This window comes from Haemorhous mexicanus, chromosome 17 (genome assembly GCF_027477595.1).
Source record: "Haemorhous mexicanus isolate bHaeMex1 chromosome 17, bHaeMex1.pri, whole genome shotgun sequence".
Taxonomy (NCBI): domain Eukaryota; kingdom Metazoa; phylum Chordata; class Aves; order Passeriformes; family Fringillidae; genus Haemorhous; species Haemorhous mexicanus.
In genome coordinates, this window is record NC_082357.1 from 11,821,900 (window position 1) to 11,842,882 (window position 20,983).

The window sequence follows — 20,983 nt, forward strand, 5'->3', positions numbered from 1 at the left end:
GCCTGGTGTTTTCCTTACCTTGGGAACAAACCTGCTTCAGTCCCATGAGCCATTCTCCTCCTTCTGATAAGGACACAAGCAAGGAAGAGGAGGTGCAGCCAGGCTGGAGGTGTCCTGTTAGTGTTGTGGGCTCTCTGCATGATGAGGAACGTGCTTGAGGTTGGAGTTTCAGAGTAACCTGTAGAACCACCTTATCTGCCAGAGCTGAGCATCCTCTGCAGGTGAAATTTCCATCTTCCCTGAGCACTTTCTCTGTGTGTGGAGTGCAGAGGGGAAGTTTGCTGGCAACTCCCTTTGCACTGGCAAAGCCATCAGGGAAGAGACAAGACAAGACTCTGCAGAGACATCTACAAACTGCTGCTCCACAGCCATACTGGGGAGGCAATGACGACCAAGATGTGACCTCCTATTGCTCATGCCCATGACCTGCACATGTTGGGCTCCCTGTGGATTTGGCTCATTCCTCACCATCACCTCCTCTCCAGGGCTGCTCCTTCCCCTGCCAGGACTCACGGCAAGAGGAGCTGTCACTTCAGGGCACGCCACTCACAGGGGCTCTGCCTCGCAACAGCGGCATCGGAGCAGGAGTCCATCACACACAGAGCCAGGGGCTGCAGCGTGACTCCCAAAAGGAGCTGAGGAAAGGCACAGGCACACAGAGCAGCCAGGAGAGCCCAAAAGGAGCTGAGGAAAGGCACAGGCACATGGGGAGCCAGAAGAGCCATGCTATGGAGAAAGGTGAAGGAGTGACAGTGTGATTTGCCATCACCCCATTGTGAATAAAGCTGTTCATGGTCAGTGGGGAGTGGGAGGCACGTTCAAAATGAAGGACCCAAGTGACATCCATGGTCTGTGTTTCTTTTAGGAAGGCCACTCCTGGGCAGTGGTTATGGAGCAGCCTGGCAGATGAAGCAGTCACTACCAGCAAAGTGAAGTATCTGCCATCATACAGCACAAATGTCACTCAGCAGATGCTCCTTAAGAGGAAAGGTTCATCTGCCAAGCTTCAGAGCCTTTCATCTGCCTGGAGAACATTTCCCACCATGCTGATACCAGAAGTTTCTGATCACATCAATGGAGTGAGACAACACAGGTGATAAGGGAAATGCTCTCACCCTCTAGCCAAGCCCTTTGACCTGCCTGGTGCATCTTGTAAACTATATCATATTTTGAGGGGAGTCAGGGATGCAGAATTACCTTTTCAGTCCCTGCAGGCAATCAGCTTGCTCCCCGAAGCATGAGATATGATTGCCCTTATTACTTTGGTTTGCATAGCAGTGAGCCTTGTTAATGGTCATAAAATTATCCAGTCCTTATTTAAATCCTACAGCCATCTGTGTTTCAGTGACCTCCCAATGGTCTCTGGCTTTGCTCCAGGCTGAAGAAGCATTAGAAGGACCAGGAAGGAAAAAGAGACAGTGGGAGGATTAAAGAAAAAAGAAACCAGAACAACAAGAAGCAACAGTCAACAAAGAGAATTCAAAGTGAAACACGGAATATTAAAGAGAGCTCAATCAATCAGCTGGAGAGTTCAAAAAAACATAACCTGCCATGAAGAGAAGGAAGCAGCATCAGGTAAAATTAGCAACCCTAATAAACTCATCAGCACTGGAGCCTGGGCCAGGAAACAGCACAGGGAAGATGAAGGGGTTGGTAGAGACCTGAGCCCATGTTGGGGAAGCTGACACAACCCAAGGCAATGTGCTTTGGTGGAGGAATGTGGTTTGGGTGGAGACTAAAGACATGGGCTGCTTCCAAGACCTCCAGCAGCAAAAAGTTGCCTTTGTGCTCCTTAAATTACATGGCAGCATTTTCTTTGAAGTGTATTTTTCTTCTGTTTTGTTCCTTGTTCTTGCTCGGAGGGAAAACACGCACAGAAGGAAGGCTGGAGACACAGACACTATGGATGGAAGGAACAGGAGGGGCTGCTGGGATGGCCTATCCAGGGCTGGGCTTTGGCCAGTGATCCTTCTGGAGCAAAAATCTCCTCTTTCTTTTGGATAAAAGACCGTCCCCCTGTCCTTTCAAATAACATTTGCAAACCCCCAGAATAGCAAAAGATTTTACAATCAGAATCCCCCAAAAGAGAAATAAGAACTGGAAAACCCCCAAGCAGCCAAGAACTGTTTTAATGTAACCAAGCTCCAACACAGATTTCCATCAATTTTGTAGCAAACCTGAGTCATGAAATTAAAAGTAGCATCAGCATATTTCCTATTAGCTATGGTTCCTTTTTCAGAACAGATCATACATTCCTACCCTATTTTTCTAGACACTTGTGTCAATGCGATATCATCAGATGCCGTTCAGTCTTTCCTCTTAGCCTGAAAAAAGCTTTCCTGTTGGGAAGGATGGGATTTTAATATTTAAAAAAGACTTCGTGAAAAAGCTTTGCTGATTTTTTATTTATTTATTTATTTAATATCCCTCCCCTGATCAGAGTGGGTGCATTTTGTAGCTTTTAAATATCATGCAAGTTTTAGCAACGCTGCTATTAAATCTGAATCTGCTGTCACAGCAGGCAGCAGGAATGTGATTCACACCAGCACGGAGAGCCTGTTCCATCCTCCCCAGCTCCTGTCCTTAGCTACAGACACCTGGCATCAGACAGCACCATTGTTTTCCCAATGTCTCTGAACAGTTAAAAGCTCCAACAGAAGCAATCCTGCCCTGGCTGTGCCCTCTCACACCCCGAGCAGCAGGGGTCTGGCATCAGATCGGTGATGTCTGAGGAAGGCTCTTGCCTGTCACCCCCTGGAGTTTATTTTGACATGTCTGCCCATCAGCCCCAGCTCACACCACTCTCAGCTGCCTCTGAGCCCACTGCTGGGCTGGGAAATGAAAAGGGCAGGTGCTGCTCAGTGTTTGTTTGGAGTGAGCAGAGGGGAGCAATGGAGAACCAGCAGCAAGGCTGGCACTGCACCTGTTCAGAAATGGAGGTGGCTTCTCCTTCCATCCATGCTCCATTTCTTCCATCCATCCCCTGCTCTGCTCCTGCCCTTCACTCTCTAGGCACCCACCTCCATCATGGCTCCAATGCTCTTCCCCCTTCTCCTTCCCTTGCCCCTAGTGTTACATGGAGAAGATCCAAAACTAACATCCACAAACTCCAAACTTCTCATGGCTCATCCCAGAAGGGTTTCCCTGGTTCCTTCTCAGGCATTGCACACTTCCAGGACAACATGAGCAACAGATGATGACACCAAGAGCCAAGAGACACAAAGCAGGTGCAAAAACCTCCAGATTCAGAGATGTGCCCTTAGGAGAGGCACAAATCTGGCAAAACCTGCCTTAGCCCAGAGCTCTGCTGCTTTACCCGGCAGCTCCGTGCCCGTTTGGTGTTTGTATATGCACACAGATGCACAGGGCTGATTTGCAGCAGAGCAGGGACTCACGAGCAGTTTGAGTGAAGGGAAGCTTCAGGCAACACTGCAAACAAGACGATGCTCTGACACACACATACACACAAAAAATCCTGCAGCCATGCACCAATAAATCATATTTCACAGCCTACAGCACATAAACCCAGCTAGTGTGCACGGAAACCCAGCGAGCACACGCGTGCTCGTGAGCGCTCCCGCCTCTCCCCTCCAACCAACTGAAAATTTATTATCCAGCTCCCAAGATTTTCTAAAAGGATTTTCCACAAACAGGGCTGGAGCTTTGCAAGTGATGAGCCAAACCCAGATGGGATTTGTGCCCTCACCACCTGGAGTAGTGGCAACTGGGATCTCTTTGCACTGCCCCAAGGGGCTGCACTCATGGAGGTGGGATGCAGGGGGTGGTAAACACAGTGGCAGCACCTTTGATGGGCTGCTGAGCCCATGTAGCTCATAAAGGAAGGAGCAATCACAGCAAAATTCAGTGTCACAGTTATTCCTTGCAGCTCCCTCGTGGCTCAGACAAGCAGGATAATGACAGAGATGGGAGCTGCCGTGGTATCAGGTACAGCCATAGGTTTGTGGCTTCATCCTGAATTCAGTATTGGAACTAGAAACTGGGGAGTCTCAGCTCCTCTTCTCCATGGCCCACAGGTGGCCCAAGTGGCTTTGCAATGGTCATACCTACACATGAAAAACTCCCAGGCTTCCATGTGTGAGCCTTAGAGATATCGAGCTTCCCAGAAATCCCAGTTTCCTGTGAGCCCTGTGAAGTGACTGTGCAGCAGCATAATGCCATGAGCAGGGCAGGGATGCTGCTGACCAAAGCAGGACAGTCACCCAGCAGCTCCCAAGCCACGGACAGCTGCTGCACCACACCAGCACACCCAGCCAAGCACCCATCCTCACCACACACCTCTCCCATATTAAACTTAGTTGAACAAATCAGTCTCACTGGGAGAACAGGGAGCAGAGCAGTAACTCATGTCTCCTCCCCACCGGAGGTGTCTCGGAAGCCTACTGTGTGTTCTCTCCCAACTTATTATCCTCTCACTCTCGGGAGGCAACTTTCCAGCGGGCAGAACGTGTTTTCCCTTGTCGCTCTCCAGCATCGCTTCTCGCCTCACCTGTGTTTTGCTAAGATAGAGGGTTTATTGTAAACTTATTAATTACTTCATTTCTCCTGCAAGGAGCCAGGAGAAAAATTTTCCGCGGCAGCCAGGATCTGCTATTGTGTTGGCGGCGGAGCTGAATGCGGCTGACGTCATGATTCATTTTCCCCATGACTGGGGAAGGCGACTCTCCGTGCCACGCTGTGCATATGAATCAGGCAGCCTTCCCCTGGCACAGCATGCCCAGCAATTCATCTTCCACCAGGACTTCTTCAAGCAGAAGAGAAAATGACAAACTTTTGCCATTGCGCTTCCCTGCAGAGAGGTGAGCTGGGGAGATGGGGGCTGCAGCCTCCCCAGATCTCGTGTTTGTCCCTCCACCCCTGGTCAACAGCAGATAGGGTCAACAGCAGATGTTTTCCATGCCTGTAGACACATCAACAGGTCTCCAAGTGACTCCAGCAAGCCTGGCCAACCCTGCAGTCACTGCAAGTATCTCAGCTAACTTTCTAGCCTGCTCACTGCTACCTTTTCTCCAAGCCTAGGGAGTGTGTTCCTGCTGAAATCAGGGGGAAATCAATATACACAGAAGTTTATAGCAAACTGATTTGGTTTAAGGCAGACGGGGTTGGGACTAAATGATCTCTAACATCCCTTCCAACCCAAACCATTGAAGATTCTATAAATCTATGAATGAGACTTGCCGGGAAAAACAGAGATAATGATGTCCTCCCTTTGTGAAGCACATCAGACCATTGATGTGCTCTTCCTCTACATGTGGGAGAGTAGAGCTAGGCACAGAGTCCATCCCAAATAAGAGTCATACACCCAGTTTGGGCAGTGACAATTTATTGTTATGACAGAAGAACCATCCATTATAATACAAAATGTCAGACATCTGGGGACGCTCCACCTACATGGAGGGGAGGAGGAAGGAGACCTCCCAAAACACAGCCACCAGCATTGAACACAATGGAGCCCAAACTGCTCCTTTCCACTATTCTACAGTCCTGAGATAACCAAGAGCTCTAAAGTCTCAGGAAAGAACCAAAAGCACGGCAGTGACTGAGCCACAGAGGTGTCAACACAGGTATAGGGGCTTCAAATGGCCATTTATGCTTGTGCTTGTTTGCTGAGTGATGGCAGACTCAGGTCATTGATAACTTAAAAATAATTTCAAACTTGCTGAGTGATGAGATGTTTGCAAGAGCAAGAGACTTTCCCTGGGTCTCTGTCCTCAGCGACCAAGCCCTTGGCTGCCATTAGAAGAGGACAACCATGCAGCAGGAAGCACCAGCCTGATGCAGGTCTGTCTCTTTGTTAGGGCCCAGATTTAGAGATTCCTTTTGGGAAAAGCTGTGAATGGTGATGCTGGGGTTCCTCAAACCAGCAATTCCCACCGTACTCCCAGACAGATCCTGAGAATCTGGGTAGTGATGAGCACATGGCCCAGTTCAAAGGCAGGGATTGGATCCTGGCACAGGAGAGCCCTGGCATGGAGCTAGACTTGCCCTCCCACAGGACAAAAATTATACTTTTCAGAGGAATTGGTGGGATTTGTCACTCAGCATGAAAGAAGGGGGAAGAAGGAGTTCCTTGCAAAACAGAAGCAACCCAACACCACAAATTAAGGGTGGTGAACAGGAGAATTTTTCCTTGCTACCTCAAGTGTCCTAGCCAGGAGGGCCAAAGCCTGGCTGGCAGCTGGCAGTGGGGCACTAAGCGATGGTCTGGCGGCTGAAGAGGTCGAGGGTGAGGGCGCTGAGGAAGGCTGGGATGCTGTCCTGGCGCAGCAGGTGCAGCTCGATGAGCTCCCCGATGGTTCGGGAGAACTCCGTTTCCAGAAGCTGCATTTTTCCACCAGAGGAGCTGGAGGCCTAAAGGGAAAGAAGAACAAGCCCATTAATACCAGAGGGTTTTAATGCTGCATTTTTCCACCAGAGGAGCTGGAGGCCTAAAGGGAAAGAAGAATAAGCCCATTAATACCAGAGGGTTTTAATTCACCTCCCTGACACAGGAGCAGTGCCACCCTGAAGCCTCCTTTGGCACAGATCTGCCTGTCACCAAGGACATGCCATCTGTTTGGCACACAGCATTCCTGAGCCCTGCATCCCAATGTCCCCATGCAGGACCCCTGGGAGCCTTCCCTGGTGACAAATGTAGCATTGGGGAGATGTCTGACCATCCTGGAAAGAGACTGTGCTGCCAGCACAGAACAGATGTGGCCACATCAGGATCACTGTCACCAACACCACCCAGGGTGGCAGGAGCTCTGCGCAGGGGTTTTCTCTCCTTGAAAACACTTTTCCCTGAAGTCATGCCACTTCTGTAGGAGAGAGCAGACCTGTTCCTGATTAGCATAACTCCTTCCCAAGGAGTACAGATCCATCCTGCATCCCTAAAGTGTTTAAATCAGCCTGGCAGCACACAGCCGAAGCCTCCAGAGGAATTATTCCAAGGATGCTCTCAAGAAAATAAGGAAACTCAACATGTGGGAAGACACTACAAATCTCCTGTAACATATAAAACAAGCAAAAAAAAAGCTAAATGCAAGAGAAATAAGGAATGCTTGAAGCCTCTCCTGCCCCCGGAGGCACGAAAGCAGCTTGTTTATTAATAAACAGCAAAAACATCACAGTGCAAATGATAATTTTTTTCCCCTGCCATTTTCCTCTTCAAAATACTCCCATTCCTAATTGCTTTGCAGCTCTGCTTCCTGTTGGAGGTGAGGTGGGACAGCATGGATGGTGCCAGGCATGCCTGGCGGCCCCATCCTCAATCAAAGGATGCCAAGACCCAAAGTGGAAGATTGCCATGGGAGGGGTAAACATGGCTTTAGCTGCTGAGAGCCCCAGAGAACCTGCTTTCTTCCCATCTCATGTTCTCAAGCACCTGGACACGTTTGATTATGAACTCTCCGTGTTTGGGTCACTTTGGATTGTGAGGAGTGCAAGCTACAGAGGATGCCCCTGTCATCCCCAAGCCAGGCAGGGAATCAAAACAAGGTTTTCACGTGGAAAAGTGAATTAGCTTTTGTTCAGATCTTTAATTTGGCTGGGCTGTTTTTCGGCAAATCCTGTGCTTTGATCTGCTGCTTACCAGAGCTACCTGGTACCTCCTGTGCACCTGAGGTACCCCTGGACCAGATCAAAGAGGGAAGAGATGGCAGATGAAGGAGCCAGTTGGAGGCATCAAGAAGGATGTAAATTCCCAGCCCACGTAAAGCCAGAGGTGTCACAGCAGAGCAGAAACACAGGAGCTGGGTGCTGTGGCAGCAGCACAGGTTTTATTTTGCAAATCCCCCCCAGATTCAGCTGATGAGAAGTGCCAGTTTTGGAGGAAGGTCCGAGTATTATGAATGCATCACTTGTATCTCCAGCTCTCTCAGTGCTGAGTTGGATTCATCTGAAATGGGAATTCAGGCTCTGTATGAAATACACAGCCTCCCTCGCAGATTTAAAACACTCTCTGGGCACAGAATTAATTTTCTAAGAATTTACAAGCAAATCCATTAATTGGTTTACTAGTTTAATTAATTAAAGTAAATTCCTTAAGAAATTTAGCATCCAGTGCCAGACCATTTGCTTGTGTTTTATGACCTCAAAACCAGAGCAACATAAATGTTTTAAATTTCTTCTACTTTGAGCTCGCTGGTGTCACGGGTGAAGGCTACATTTGAATATCTTCTCTTTTTTTTTGTGAGATTAATGGTAGTTTCTCTCTACTATTTTTCATAAACAAAAGTTTCCTCCTGCAGCAGAGGCAGAAGAAAAATGTTCAGAGAAAGTTATGTGGAGAAATACGTGCTTCTGAGAAGACTGCTATTTCCCATTGAGTTTTCTCAGCTGTCAAGGGAGGCACCATCCTCCCTCTCACCCTCACGGCCTCTGTCTCCCCAGGAACTCTAAAAAATCAAAGAAAACCCCCAAATGCTTCCAAACCCCAGACATCTCACCCAGGTTTCTTATGATTGCTTCTGTAACAGGCACAAGGCGAGAAGGCAGCCACTTGGAAAAAAAGCAATTCTTCCTCTGCCAGTAGATGTTTACATGTGAACTTAGAGGATGGATGCACTTGCAGTGCAGCTCATTCAATCTCACACTGCTTTAAAAAAAAATGGAGAAACTTTTTTTTTTTCCCCCTAGGAGTGTTTTAAAATTGCTATCATTGTAACTTTTCTTATTATTTGTTTTTATTGCTTTTTTTCTTCACCCATCTGTTCATAATGTAGTATAGACTGGGATATATAGATAGATTTGCTGCTTTGGGTTCAACAGCGGGAGTACCTCTGCAGCCTGTGCTTTACAAATAAAGTGATTATATGAAATAATAGCAATATGTTCCCATTAATTCACAGGATTTCTTTTCAAAAGCCAGTCTGCACCCTGCCTCGTGCACTTGCTGGCAGAGAGGGAAGTGCCCGAGGCAGGAACGGGAGCGAGCAGGGGATCAGAGCAAGGCAGGGGGATGCACAGGGGTGTGCAGGAACTGAGGGGGAGGACATGGGGGGGATGCTCTGCTGAGTGAATGCTGCAGGCTCTGGTGCTCCACACCATTCTGGATCAATGCAGGGCATGCCTGTGGTTCCAGCTCTAAAAACTCGATTTCTGAAAATAAGAAATATGAAATTTCCAGCAGTTCAAAGCTGCAAGAACACTCAAGTCCTCTTCAATGTTCATAGCTAGGATTCCCTCCACCCATTTTTAATATATTCTTTTTTTATTTATAAAAGTCTCAACCCTCAAAGGCAAGCTCCTGGACATCGCTGCTGCAGGTGCCAGTTGAGATCAGCTATTCACAGCACACTCCATGTATCACACTCACCTTCACTCTGCTGATGCATTCCCTAGAATTCTAAGTTTAGATGAAGCCAAAAGCCACCCCAGCCCACCTAGGAATAAAATACAAAGCTGAGAGGGGCATAAACAAGTGTCACTGATTCACGGGGACAGTTCGTTAGTGGGAATGGGGTGAGAGAGACCAGAGCACATTCAAACCCAGCCCTGACTGCTCTGTGCCCAGCACTACTGACACCACTGCTACAGTGTGCTCTTGCTTTTGAAGAGAAGGGCAAAAAAGCAAAAAAAAAAAAAAAAAGAAAGAAAAAAGAAAAAAAAGCATCAACATTTAGAGTCAAACTAAATACATGGGATCAAAGGAAAAGCTGGATCTGTGAGTATTCCCATCCACCCCAGAGTCAATGCATAGAGGAGTCAAGGCAAGAGGACACTTTGGGGACCACCATTATGCTTCACTCTCCCTTTCCCCTCTGTGCTGGGCCACACAAGTGCAGTGCTTCACTAGAGATGTAAATATTCCCTCCTAAACCTCAGTTTCCCTGAGCACAGAGCAGCAGCTCATCATGATGAGAACACCACCTCTCAGGTACTCTGTACATAGCCCTGTATTGGTTTCTTGTAATTCATGGGAAAAGTCTGTCTGGCTCACTAAACTACCAAGATTCAGGTCTCTGTTATGTTTTATTCAGATCTCAAATACTTGCAAAAGGAAAGAGTTCAGCTTTCGCTAAGCTCTGTTGCCAGTTTAGTCTGATTTAAGGGCTATGGGGACCTCTTCTAGAAAAGCAAAGGAAATCACTCTTTGCCCAGTGCTACTGCACACCCAGCTCTGCTGGGCTGGGTGGGATGTGACTCTGGTTGGAGATTTGAAGGGTGACAGCCTATTTGTCTCCTTGCAGGCTGTGCTACCCCACAGTAACCAGATGATCAGGGGGCAGAACTCTCTATATTGCAAACCACAACAACACTGGTCTATTTCCACAGAACAACGTGAACCTGGAGTAGCTGCTCGAGAAGGGAGCTGTTAGCACAGCTGTTTCTTCAGGGGAATCAAGATCAGCAGCCACCTGCCAGAAGGAAACATCATAAATCTTCCTCTTAACTCTGGAAACCAGTAAATTATTCAAGACTTTATAGTTCAGATATACATGTAAAAATGTCTCAAATAACCACCAACATGATAGAAAAAGCAGGTTCTTCTCTCCATCTCAGCAAGGAGGAGAGAATGCAGATGATGTGGAGGAGCAACAGGCATTCCCAAATGTCACTTATCAGGGAATGAACCTGCAGCTGGATGAACTGGGCTCGTAAAACTGCAACATATGGACTGTAACAGGCTCTCTTAACCACTGCCACTTCAATGTAACATGTACAGGATTCTGTCTGCACTGCTCCTGCTGAGATGGCTCTTTGCACCCATTCTCCTGTTGCACACAAGCCTTTCCTGAAAGCCAAGACCCAGCATTTCCTTCTCTGATTCCTCCAGCTGCCAAGGGGGACCTATGTGAAAAGTGTGACAGTGTCTCCTTTAGTCACTCACAAGCTACCACAGGGCTCAGAAGTGCACTCTCACCTGGATACACTCAGGTTTTATTTTCTTGTACACCTGTTTCCTCTTCTCTCTGACATATTTTGCTAGCTAAAAACAATGGCTCCGAAGTGCCATTGGCTATAAACTGGCATGTAGCATGAGTTTAATCACACAAAGGTTGCTTCTTGAAAAATACAGGTTGAGCATTAGACCCAAGGTCATGTAGACCTTCAGACACTGGAATAAGACTGAAAAGAGGGTGGCTGCACACCCCAAGGAGAGAGCTGGCACGGAGACTTGGTATCATCCGAAAGTATGGAGCAGAAGTGCAGAAACAAGGGAAAATTCTGCACAACATGAATTTTATACAACAGAATTTTATACAGCTTGAGATTTCAAAATGAAGTAAGGATTTTCTACCTCTGATTTCCACACTGAGAAAGCACAACTGCCTTTGGGGATGCAATCCATGCAGGACATGTGTTCCTGCAACTTCAAACACACACATCCAGTGTTGCAGGTGGAGTTCCTGAATGGGTTTTGGCAAGCTGACAACAGGGATGGTGGAGCTTTGTGCCAGGCACAGCAGGCAAGACAGTTGTGTCTCAGCTTGGGAACAAAGGAGCTTCAAACACCTCCACAGGATGCAGAAGGATGAAGTCCAGCGCTTTGGCAGGGCTGCCAGAGCCACCCCTTGGCGTGGTGACAAACCTTTGCTTTGCAGATGCTCTTGGCCACGCTCTAGGGTAGACGGTGCTTTCCAAGGCTAAGATGTATTAGGGGTCAAAAGGGGCAAGTGAATCACAGCCTGGTGACATTTACCCAGTGAACGTACCTTGAAGGCCCCATCTCATCTGCTCTGCTCCTTCCATAAATCACTGTCTGTGCTGTGTCCCCAGGGATGCCAGCTCTGAGCACACACAGCAACCATCCCCGTGTGCGATGAGGGAAGGGGCACCACGGCTTCACACCCCACACTCCCTGCTCAGTGCAGGTCCAGAACTACGGGCCATGCTGTGGCCTCTGTGCCTGAGTTTTCACTCCCCCTTTCCCTTCTCCTTGTGGTGTTCCCCACCCTACCCTGAAGAGTGCTGTGCTGTCCACCTCGATGTGGGTTATGCAAATTTCCCCACCAGATCAACCCCTTTGGCAATTTGCCTTCATCACAAGAATCTCTCAGACCTCCTCTTCATGTGGGGCAGTCACTCCCTCTTTCCAAAGCCTTCATGTGCCAGCAGAAGCCCTCAGGGTTGGCTGTTCCAAGTGATCACCTACCAAAAGCTCCACAGCTCTATTGCATGTATGCCTCAGAGCCTTGGGCACACTGCTGGTCCTGAAACAACCCTCAACTCCCTGACACCTTCCCCATAGCACCCACTGACACCCACAAGCCCTGCCACAGTCCAACAAACCTATTTGAAATTTTCCTTTAAGAAGCTGCTGGCTCTGACCTTTAAATGAGAAAATCCTTTTGTTTCTGCCTCTTGCTTCAGATGCCAAGATTTTTCTAAATGTCAAAGGCCGCCTTGTCCACGTGCAGATGTTGAGGGGGGAAGCAGTGATGCTGAGTGGGCTGGCACCCTCTCTCTGGGTCTGCACAGCTGATAAATCACCACTTCAGATCACCCCAGGCAGACAGACACAGGGCAGCCAAAAAACTGGAGTTCCCAGAAAAAAAACCAAGGAAAAAAACCAAGGAAAAAATGTGTGTGTGTGTTTGTGTGTGTGCACATGCAGAAACTGCCTGCTGAAGTTATAACAACCCAAACACGAGGTTTTGAGATTTAATTGCTCAAACTTGGCTCTCTCGGGTGATGATATCATTATCAAAATACCCCAATTGAGTTATGCCTCACCAATCAATCTCTCCTAAGCATCATGCACTGCTCAAATACCAGGTCCCCAGGTAGCCTCTAAATCACTTTAATTACAGGCCGTTCATTTAAAATTAGGGAAATATTAAGGAAAGGAAAAAAAACCAACCAACACAAAATTGAACCACAAGATGTGCTTATGGCTGGAAATATTTATGAGGTTATTTAGCAAACTGTTTACTGATTTCCTTCTTTTTTTCATGGTAACTGGCAGGTTCCAGCTGGCCTGACAGGATGCCTGCCCATGGTGGCTCCTGCAGGATGTGCAGCACTTAATCAATCAGGTCACCTCCCTTTCACAATAACCATTCCTGGTCTGCAGCAAAATTCCCCCCCCTTTAATATCCTCATTGTAACCCAAAGAAGAAGAGCACTTCCTTATAATAATTGTTTCTTGCCAAGACCTCTGACCTCTGTGTCACCAGCTTGGTATATAAAGTGAATTTATGAGGCAGACAGGGATGGATGCCTGTAAAAAGCCTTCCAGGAAATGTAATGAAAAAGCTGCTTTTAGCTGCTGAGCAAAGAAAAGCAAATGCCTGGCAATGCCAAGAAGAAAATTGAATGCTGGGATGGGGTAAGTGAGAAACAGCCCTGTGTGCACTGAGATTTATAGCAAACATTTCCTTTCTCTTTCTTATTATTCAACACTGAGATGAACCACAACCCCAGAATGTCTTTGGAACAAGAGGTCAGCTCGTATACTTCCATCTTAATCAGAACCACGACCCAGGCACTGTGTACATGAGTGGCAGCAGTGATGGGTCCTGGATGCTGCACCAGCTCAGCAGCAGAGGAAAGCAGAGCAGGGTGTGCTGCACCAGCCTGTCCCCATAGCTCCTTGTTTGGATCTAGGCAAGCTCTCCTGCACCTCACATCAAAAATGAAACATAAAAAAGAGCAGGGACATGTGCTGATGGGCTGTACCCCTCTCTGTGGAGGAAAGCTGCTGGTTAATCCTGGGGGACAGTGCTCTGTGCAGCAGAGGGCGAGTCAGCACCTTCTTTCAAAAGGTTTCTCCCACAGGTTAATGCCCTTTAGACTGTCAAATGTGATGCCATAAAAATAAGATCAAAGACTTTAAAATAAGGGAAGCGTATTTTTTGATTCATACTATTACTATTTTATATCTGAATATTCCTATAGAGCTTTTCATCCTGGAAGACAGGTCTTTGAACTGCTGTGATTTCACCTATCACTGAGGAACAACCCCCGGGGTAAAATGTGACAGCTATTATCAGGGTGCATTAATGTTACTGAACAGTTCAGGACAGACAGAGACAAATATATCCAATTTAAATCATAGGATTGAAGAACTACTGCTCAGTGTGGATTAATACCCATGCATTTTCCAAAAGTGCTTTGAGAGTTTTTAGAGAACAAGTGCAGAAACTAAAATTCCCCGTTTCATCTGTAGGATTCATTCAGGCTCCCATCATTATGCTGCAAATTGAACATTGTCAAAGAGGGAAGATGGCAATGCAAATGATTCACCCGTAGCATCTACTTTTGCATCCACAGATTCTCTGATGGGATGTCCAAACCAGCCAGGAGACTCACCCTGTGGAGATTTGCTGAGGTGATACCTAAAAATGGTTCCACTGAACACATGGCTGGTGAGAGTAAATCACAGCAGACTCCTCACATCCCAGAGAATGGAAAATCACATGGGATGTCACTCTAAACTAATACTGGCAGCCAGCTGTAGTCAGAACTTGAGCTCATAAAGTACAAGTTTTTAACAGACTTCAGATCTGCTAAATAGTGTTCACCAGCCAAATATGCTTATAAACATCAAGCATGAAGGAGCAGAGATGGGAACAAGGCACGGTGCTCACAGAATTTTTCCAACCCCATTCCATATAAAAACCCAAACTACGGCATTAATCCTTTAAACCAATACCTCCCTAAAAATCTCAGGATCTTTACAAATCAGAGTCTCTCCTTGATACACAGGGAAGCTGTGCTGCTCCCAGAGCCATGGCTGTCTCTGACCTACAACAAATCCCTTTGGAAAGAGCAGCCAAACGTGTGTTAGCCCAACTGCTGTCACACCACACGTGGCAGGGCTGGACCGCTCCAGCACCCCGGCTGCAGCTTCCCAACCATCTGTGAGGTGACTGTGTTGGACTGGTCAAGCTGCACAGTGAGTAGCTAACAAGCATTAACAACATCTAGCCCATGTGTTCTGTCTAGTAAAATGCCAACCCATCTGTCTGTAACATCAGCGACTCCGTAGAAGCCATATGCAGGAGAGACATAAATTAGGGAGAGAAAAATCTCCCATTACTTTCTCTGCAGTGACTCTGCAGTTGTCACTGGGAATGAGAGGGACTGGGTGTTTTTTAAGCTCTGTTTTCCCAGCCAAATCTCAGGCTCGTGTAGCTCTCCAGCCCTGCCATCCAGAGGCAGTTTCTGGTCTGCACCTGACCTGGGTGAACATGGCTTGGGACAAAGTGAAAAGTAGCTGCAACTCAAACCAGGCTCCAAACTGCTCCCCCAGGAGAGCCAGCAGGAGGCAGAGAACTTGAGAGAGATACCAGGGACTGGCAAGTGATCCCAGCATCCCTCAGTTAGACAGGGAGCTCATTAAGCAGCCAAGCTGCTTATCACATTCCTCTCCATCTCCCTTGCTGGAAGCTCTCTGAGCTGGAAGGAACAGAGGAGCAGTAAACCAAGAACATGGAGTTTCTGGAACATGAGAAAGAAGCACCTTTGGGAGAAATGCAAAAAAAAATAATCTATGCAGGCTGTAATTAAGACAGCCTGTTCCCAAGGCAGGGAGATACTCCACTTGTGAACTGCAGCTGGGGGCATGAGGTCTGTAAGAGAACACAAGCAGCAGGGTTTGCCAAACCCCACCATCAGTGAGAGATGTCTGGTCTGGAACCATGGAGAATTTTGACAGCAACTTTTAAGGCTGCAGCGTTGCCTGGGAGATAGGCATTCCTCCCCCAAAGCAAACCACTGCTCCCCAAGAGGCAGAGCTTGCTGGAGCCTTCATCCCTCACTGAGTCACACCAAACACACACTGTACCACTGCTTGGCTGCTCCTGCATCATGGTCCTGCTCTGAAGCCTCTGCCTTCCTGCCTCTGGATTAGAGGAAATCAGCAGGAAGGTGTCTGCACAGAGTGAAAATAGGTCATACAGACCTCAGGACTCACCAGCTGACAACTGGAAATGAGCCCTTGAGTTTGTGAGCTGGGCATCTCACCTTGTGTGGGATGAAAGGAGAGTGCCTGGGGCTGGGAATGGTTAAATGAGCAGAGGACACACACCTGGGAGGCACATCTGGAGTGACAGCTATTCTGCCATGTTGCAGATGCCATCACATGATTAACACATTTATTCTCATCATCTTTTTGTATCCTTCTGGAAGCCTTGACACAAGTGGGGTGGACAGAAGGCTAAAGAACTGAACAAGATCCCGTGACCAGTAATGGCTCAAGGGACTGTAAGTGATAAACTTAATGACAAGCAGACAATTAGACCTTAGCCCTGTGGCTGAGGGATGGGACAGTATATGGAGCATGCCTGTTCCTGAGTTTGCAAGGCTTGTGGGGGAAGGAATAACAGATGGACCTGATGGCAGATTACAGCTGAAATTCTCTCCATGTTTATTCACTACCCTCTTCTAGCTCTTGTTTGTCATAGTCTGGCACCCCGGGCTAAACTGCAGGTTCAAGCCTTACATCAAGGAAATTGGTGACACATATTAGTCACCTCTGCACAGAGCCAGCGCTCTGCACAGCAGACCAAAGGCACCGCTCATCTAAGAGCAAGAAGAATTGGTCAATAATTACCCCTTCCTGTGGGACCCTGTGACTTGCTTACAGTTATGATCTACCAAAGTGGAATTTAAGTGTTGGCTCTGGGAATAACATTAGTTGCCATTGCAACATCAATAACCAAATGCCACGATGTTAGTGTGGGTTGGGGAAGGTGCTTTTCCTGCTGTTGCTTTTCTGCTGGCTCACGTTTTCCTTCGTTTTTATTAATTTGAAATTGCTGTCATCAGCATGACTGCCAGCAGGACCAAAGCAAGCCTGAGTTGTCAGTACCCAGCAAGTCAAAGAAGGAAGTTGATTCTGAACATGCAAAACGATTTTCTTCTGTCCTCAAGAATGAGTCTTAATCCTTAACAGCTCACAATCCCACATTCCTCAGACTGCATCTATAGCCACAAGTGGAAGTTTATACTGAGAAGAAGATGCTATAATTTTTATAATGGAGCTGATGGATATCAGTAATTCTATTTGTGGAGTTACTCAACCAGACTTGCAGTCCACAGGCAGGAAACCTTGAAGAACTAGATAGCAGGGAAACCAGTTAACTGGCCTGTTTATGTTGGGTATATCCAGATATATTGAAATGGGTTTTTAATGGTAAAATCCAATGTGAAACAAAGACACATAGGACTCCTCTCTTCTTGGGCAGGTCTGATCTCACCATAAGAAAGTCCATGGCTCAAGAGACAGAGGTTGCAGTTAAGGAGTGAATAAATAGGAAGATTTCAGTATTCACTGAAACAGCAGGAGAAATTCCACTGTATCCCTTGAGGGGACACTCAGCCCTTTGGGCTACGACGCGTTTGCTGAAAGCTCCTGCTGTTGCTGCCTGTGCTGTCATTTGGCACTAAGCTCCTGAAGAACATGGCAAGACAGCACTGCTGGTTCTCATGTCTGGATGAACATGCTCCTCTCCCCGAAGGGAAAAGGAGAGGTTTTGTGTTTAGCAAGTGCACCATGTTCGAGCAACCTCTGAGGAGCCTGCCTGGGGCCCCGGGCCTCCCCATCTGACACACATCTGACTGGTTGTCTCTTCCTGCTGGTGTTCTCCCACTGATGTGCTGCCATCCTCCAGTCAGCTCCTTTTGCTGCAAGTGCAGGGGGGGAAGAGATTTATGCAGACACCATGTATGCAATTATGAAAACAGAAGACAAGACACCCGGATATCACACAAACTGATGCATTTTTGCTGGCAGGCTTTTTGCATGATCTGGTAACAGCTGTCATGCTCCTCTCATCTGAGCTCTGCTACCACTTCAGCATCCTTCCACATCCTTCAAGAGGGCTTCCTTCCCTTCCTGGTGCAGCCTGCTCCAGATGCCACAGCAAAGTGGGCAGTAGTGTGGGATGCAAAGGGGACACAGTATGGCTGCTTTTCATAGCAGCACTAAAATGAAATGTTCACTTCTTTAGGCAAGACACTGCTCATTAGCAATGACCTCGAGGCATGCAAGCTGCTCAACCAGCAATCTCTCCCACTCTGGAGCTCTTTAAAATTTGCCCTTTTCCTGTGCCAAGTCTTTCAGCAAGCTTCCCTGAAGTGCAGTGGTGATCTGCAGACACACACACGTTGTCCTGTGCTTTCTGGAGAAATGTGGTGATGGGGAGCTGGTATGGAGCTTGGACTTCATACCTTGTCCCCTACTCAGCATTAGTATTAAAAGGGAAAGAAAGGACAAGCCTACATGTTTCCCTGCCAAGTCAGCTCCTGCTGTGAACTCTGAAGCCTGGGAGCCTGTTAGTGCCCACATCCTCCTGGTTTTCAGCACTCCATGCTATGTTTGCTTTTGTAAATAGATTTAACCTTTCTAAAATTAAAAACAGAAGAGAACTTCTCTTGGCAGAACACCAGTTTTAGAAAGATGGAGGAACACAACATTTCCCAAACACTTCAAAACTGCAGACTAGAGATATGTGTTAGTCTCTGCAGTGCATGCTGGTTTTGCTCATTATTCTGAATGTTAATACATTAATAGATCCTCTCCTGATTAACGGCTGCACCAGGCTCTCTTTCTAGGAACACATATGGCTCTTTCTTGCCACAATATTGGAATAGAGAGCCAAAATATTTAAACACTACACTAATAAAAGATTTTATCACCCCCATCCTGATGTAAATAACTAAGGCTGGAGCCAGCTCTTAGCTCTATATGCCTATCTTTGAAAGAGTTTTTAATGAAATATGAATGAACTGGCTGAGGCCCATTTTAAGTAATTGGGCTGTTTGTGGTTACAGTACTGCAGCAACAAAGCCACTGTGACATCCTCTCATCCCACAGGATGCTGTGGGTCTGGCTGAAAGGAGCACATACTGGTTGGGGTTTTAGACCCAGGTGTGTGTGCAGGGGCTGGTTCTGCCTGCAAGAAAAGGAAACACATTTTTTCTTTCCCCACACCTGCAAGGTTAAAACACTGTCCTGAATCAAGATAATTTTCAGGGGACTCCAAATGCTTCTCTCCCAGGTATCTCACTCAGCAGCATTTACCCACCTGCTGAAGGGCATGGGAATTATCCAGCACACAGCCCAGAGGGCATGGTAAAAATTCTGGTAGTGTATGTCTGGCTTGTTTGGAGTTGTAGGTCAATTGCCAATACAGAATTGCCTAAAAGATCTGTTCCTCCCTCATTTTTTTCCATGCTGTGCCATTACCTTTCCTCTCTGCCTATGTCCTGCACTAATCCTACCTGTCTAGTGCCATCAGCTGCTAAAATAAACAGCAGTTCCCACTTTGTGCTACTTGCCAAGCTGCTGATCAGACCTGTCACTGGCTAAGTGTGACACAACCTGACTGCTAAGAAATCCTTTGAATTAAAAAAAACTCTTTCTACATTTCAACGAGTGAGACCTGCAAGGGGAGGGACTTCAGGTTTGTACTCCAGAAAACATTTATCACTACAGAGCTGAAACATGGTGTGAAAATAAAAGCCCTCCAAACCTGCTTTCACACATTCTCCAGTGAGACCAGAGGTGTTCCTGCTATGACCCACCTAACAATGCTCTTGAGAATTGTTTTCACAAGCAAAAAATACAAACATAACAGCAAAAGAGTCAAGAAGTATTTCTTGAAATGCCTCAGATCTAGGCTGTGCTCTAAATTGTAGAAAAGCACTTATATATTTTCAGATATTACAGAAGGCCACAGGAAAAGACCTCAGCAAATCTGAACTGTAATACAGAGCAGGTCTTGACTAAAGTGTCAGGATTATTTGAGATCACTGACCTCCTCCTGCTCAACCAGACTATTTTACAACTCAATTACATTTATTTCTGTATATACAGATGTACATGAGATACTTAACATTCTTTCTTGTGCAAGAACCAGACAGAAAGCAGAAGATGCAGATGAGAAAAAAAGAGAGGATGAGCTCCCTCGGAGGTTTCATGGACAAAGATGTTTAAACAAAGTAATTTAAAACCAGAAAGAACCTCACAAACACAGTGCTTCTAAGCATCTCATTTCACTTGCTTGTTTTCAACTACATTTGAAAAAAAATCTCAGAGGGAATCAAACCACTTTAGCTGCTGCTTCCTCATTCCTGATGTCCTCTGGAGAACATCACCAACCTTTTTTTCCTACCAGTTACACACCAAAATTTCTAGAACAAGTCACTCTACAGCAGTGAGGAGAATTGAAACACGTTGAAAGTCATTGCTTGTCACACCTCTGAAGGGCAGGGAAGCACCAGCATGGCTTGAGACAGACAGACAAGAAGAAATGGGCTTCCTACACCACAGGGCAGCACAGAGCCACACAAAGGATTCAGTGCTCCAGGCCCATTTGCCTCCTTTGCTGCAGAAACCAGAGCTGTCCCCAAGCTCTGTGTGAGATGTGGGATTAATTCTGCAATAACCAATCCCAAACTCGGTGGCACGGTGGGAATGGCCACAATAAAGCTGGCAGTGATGCCCAGGCACCTGCAGCATCCCCTGGGCACCATCCCAGCCAGGGCTCAGCCTGCCTGGGGAAGGGCCCTTCAGTGTGCACAGGGCTGTTCCAGCCCAACAACCAGCCCATTCATCCCCATGACTGCTCCTTTCAGCACGAGCTGACACATCCTTCCCACAACAGAACCCTGCAAATGACTTTATTTAACCAGGAAAACAGATTTGTGTTGTTTCTAAAGACAAATGAATCTAGTTTTGGCTGCAGAGGGCCGAGCTGGGCTCCTCTCTGTGCCAGTAAAAGCATCAGGATTGTGGAGGAGACTTAAGAGACTGTGTTTACTTTCAGTCTCCCATGGATCATGACTGAACAGAAAAAAAGAGCTCACACAGCACAACAGATCAGGCTGTAACTGTAAAGGAGTCCAACACTTTGGAGGCTGTTTCTCTCAAGCACTCAATGAATTTTTTTTTAATTTAGTGAAAGACTTCCCACAGTTTACTGGTCTGCAGTGAGAGTGGGGCCTTTTGGGGAGAGGATGGTGAAGCAGAAGATTTCATAGAATCACAATAGTTTGGGCTGGAGGGGACTTGAAGATCATCTAGTTCCAA

At 47.0% G+C, this 20,983-nt stretch overlaps 1 protein-coding gene across 5 annotated transcripts in view; it reads right to left on the reverse strand.

Moving 5' to 3' along the window:
- Window positions 1-5,324: 5,324 nt before the first annotated feature.
- The window catches only part of MAD1L1 (mitotic arrest deficient 1 like 1), a 349,051-nt gene continuing 333,392 nt past the window's right edge, over window positions 5,325-20,983 (reverse strand). For all 5 annotated transcript variants that reach the window (XM_059861646.1, XM_059861647.1, XM_059861650.1 and 2 more), the window contains one exon: window positions 5,325-6,369. In XM_059861646.1, the coding sequence (XP_059717629.1) occupies window positions 6,211-6,369 (159 nt within the window). In that variant the 3' untranslated portion in view covers window positions 5,325-6,210. The remainder of the gene's footprint in view (window positions 6,370-20,983) is intronic.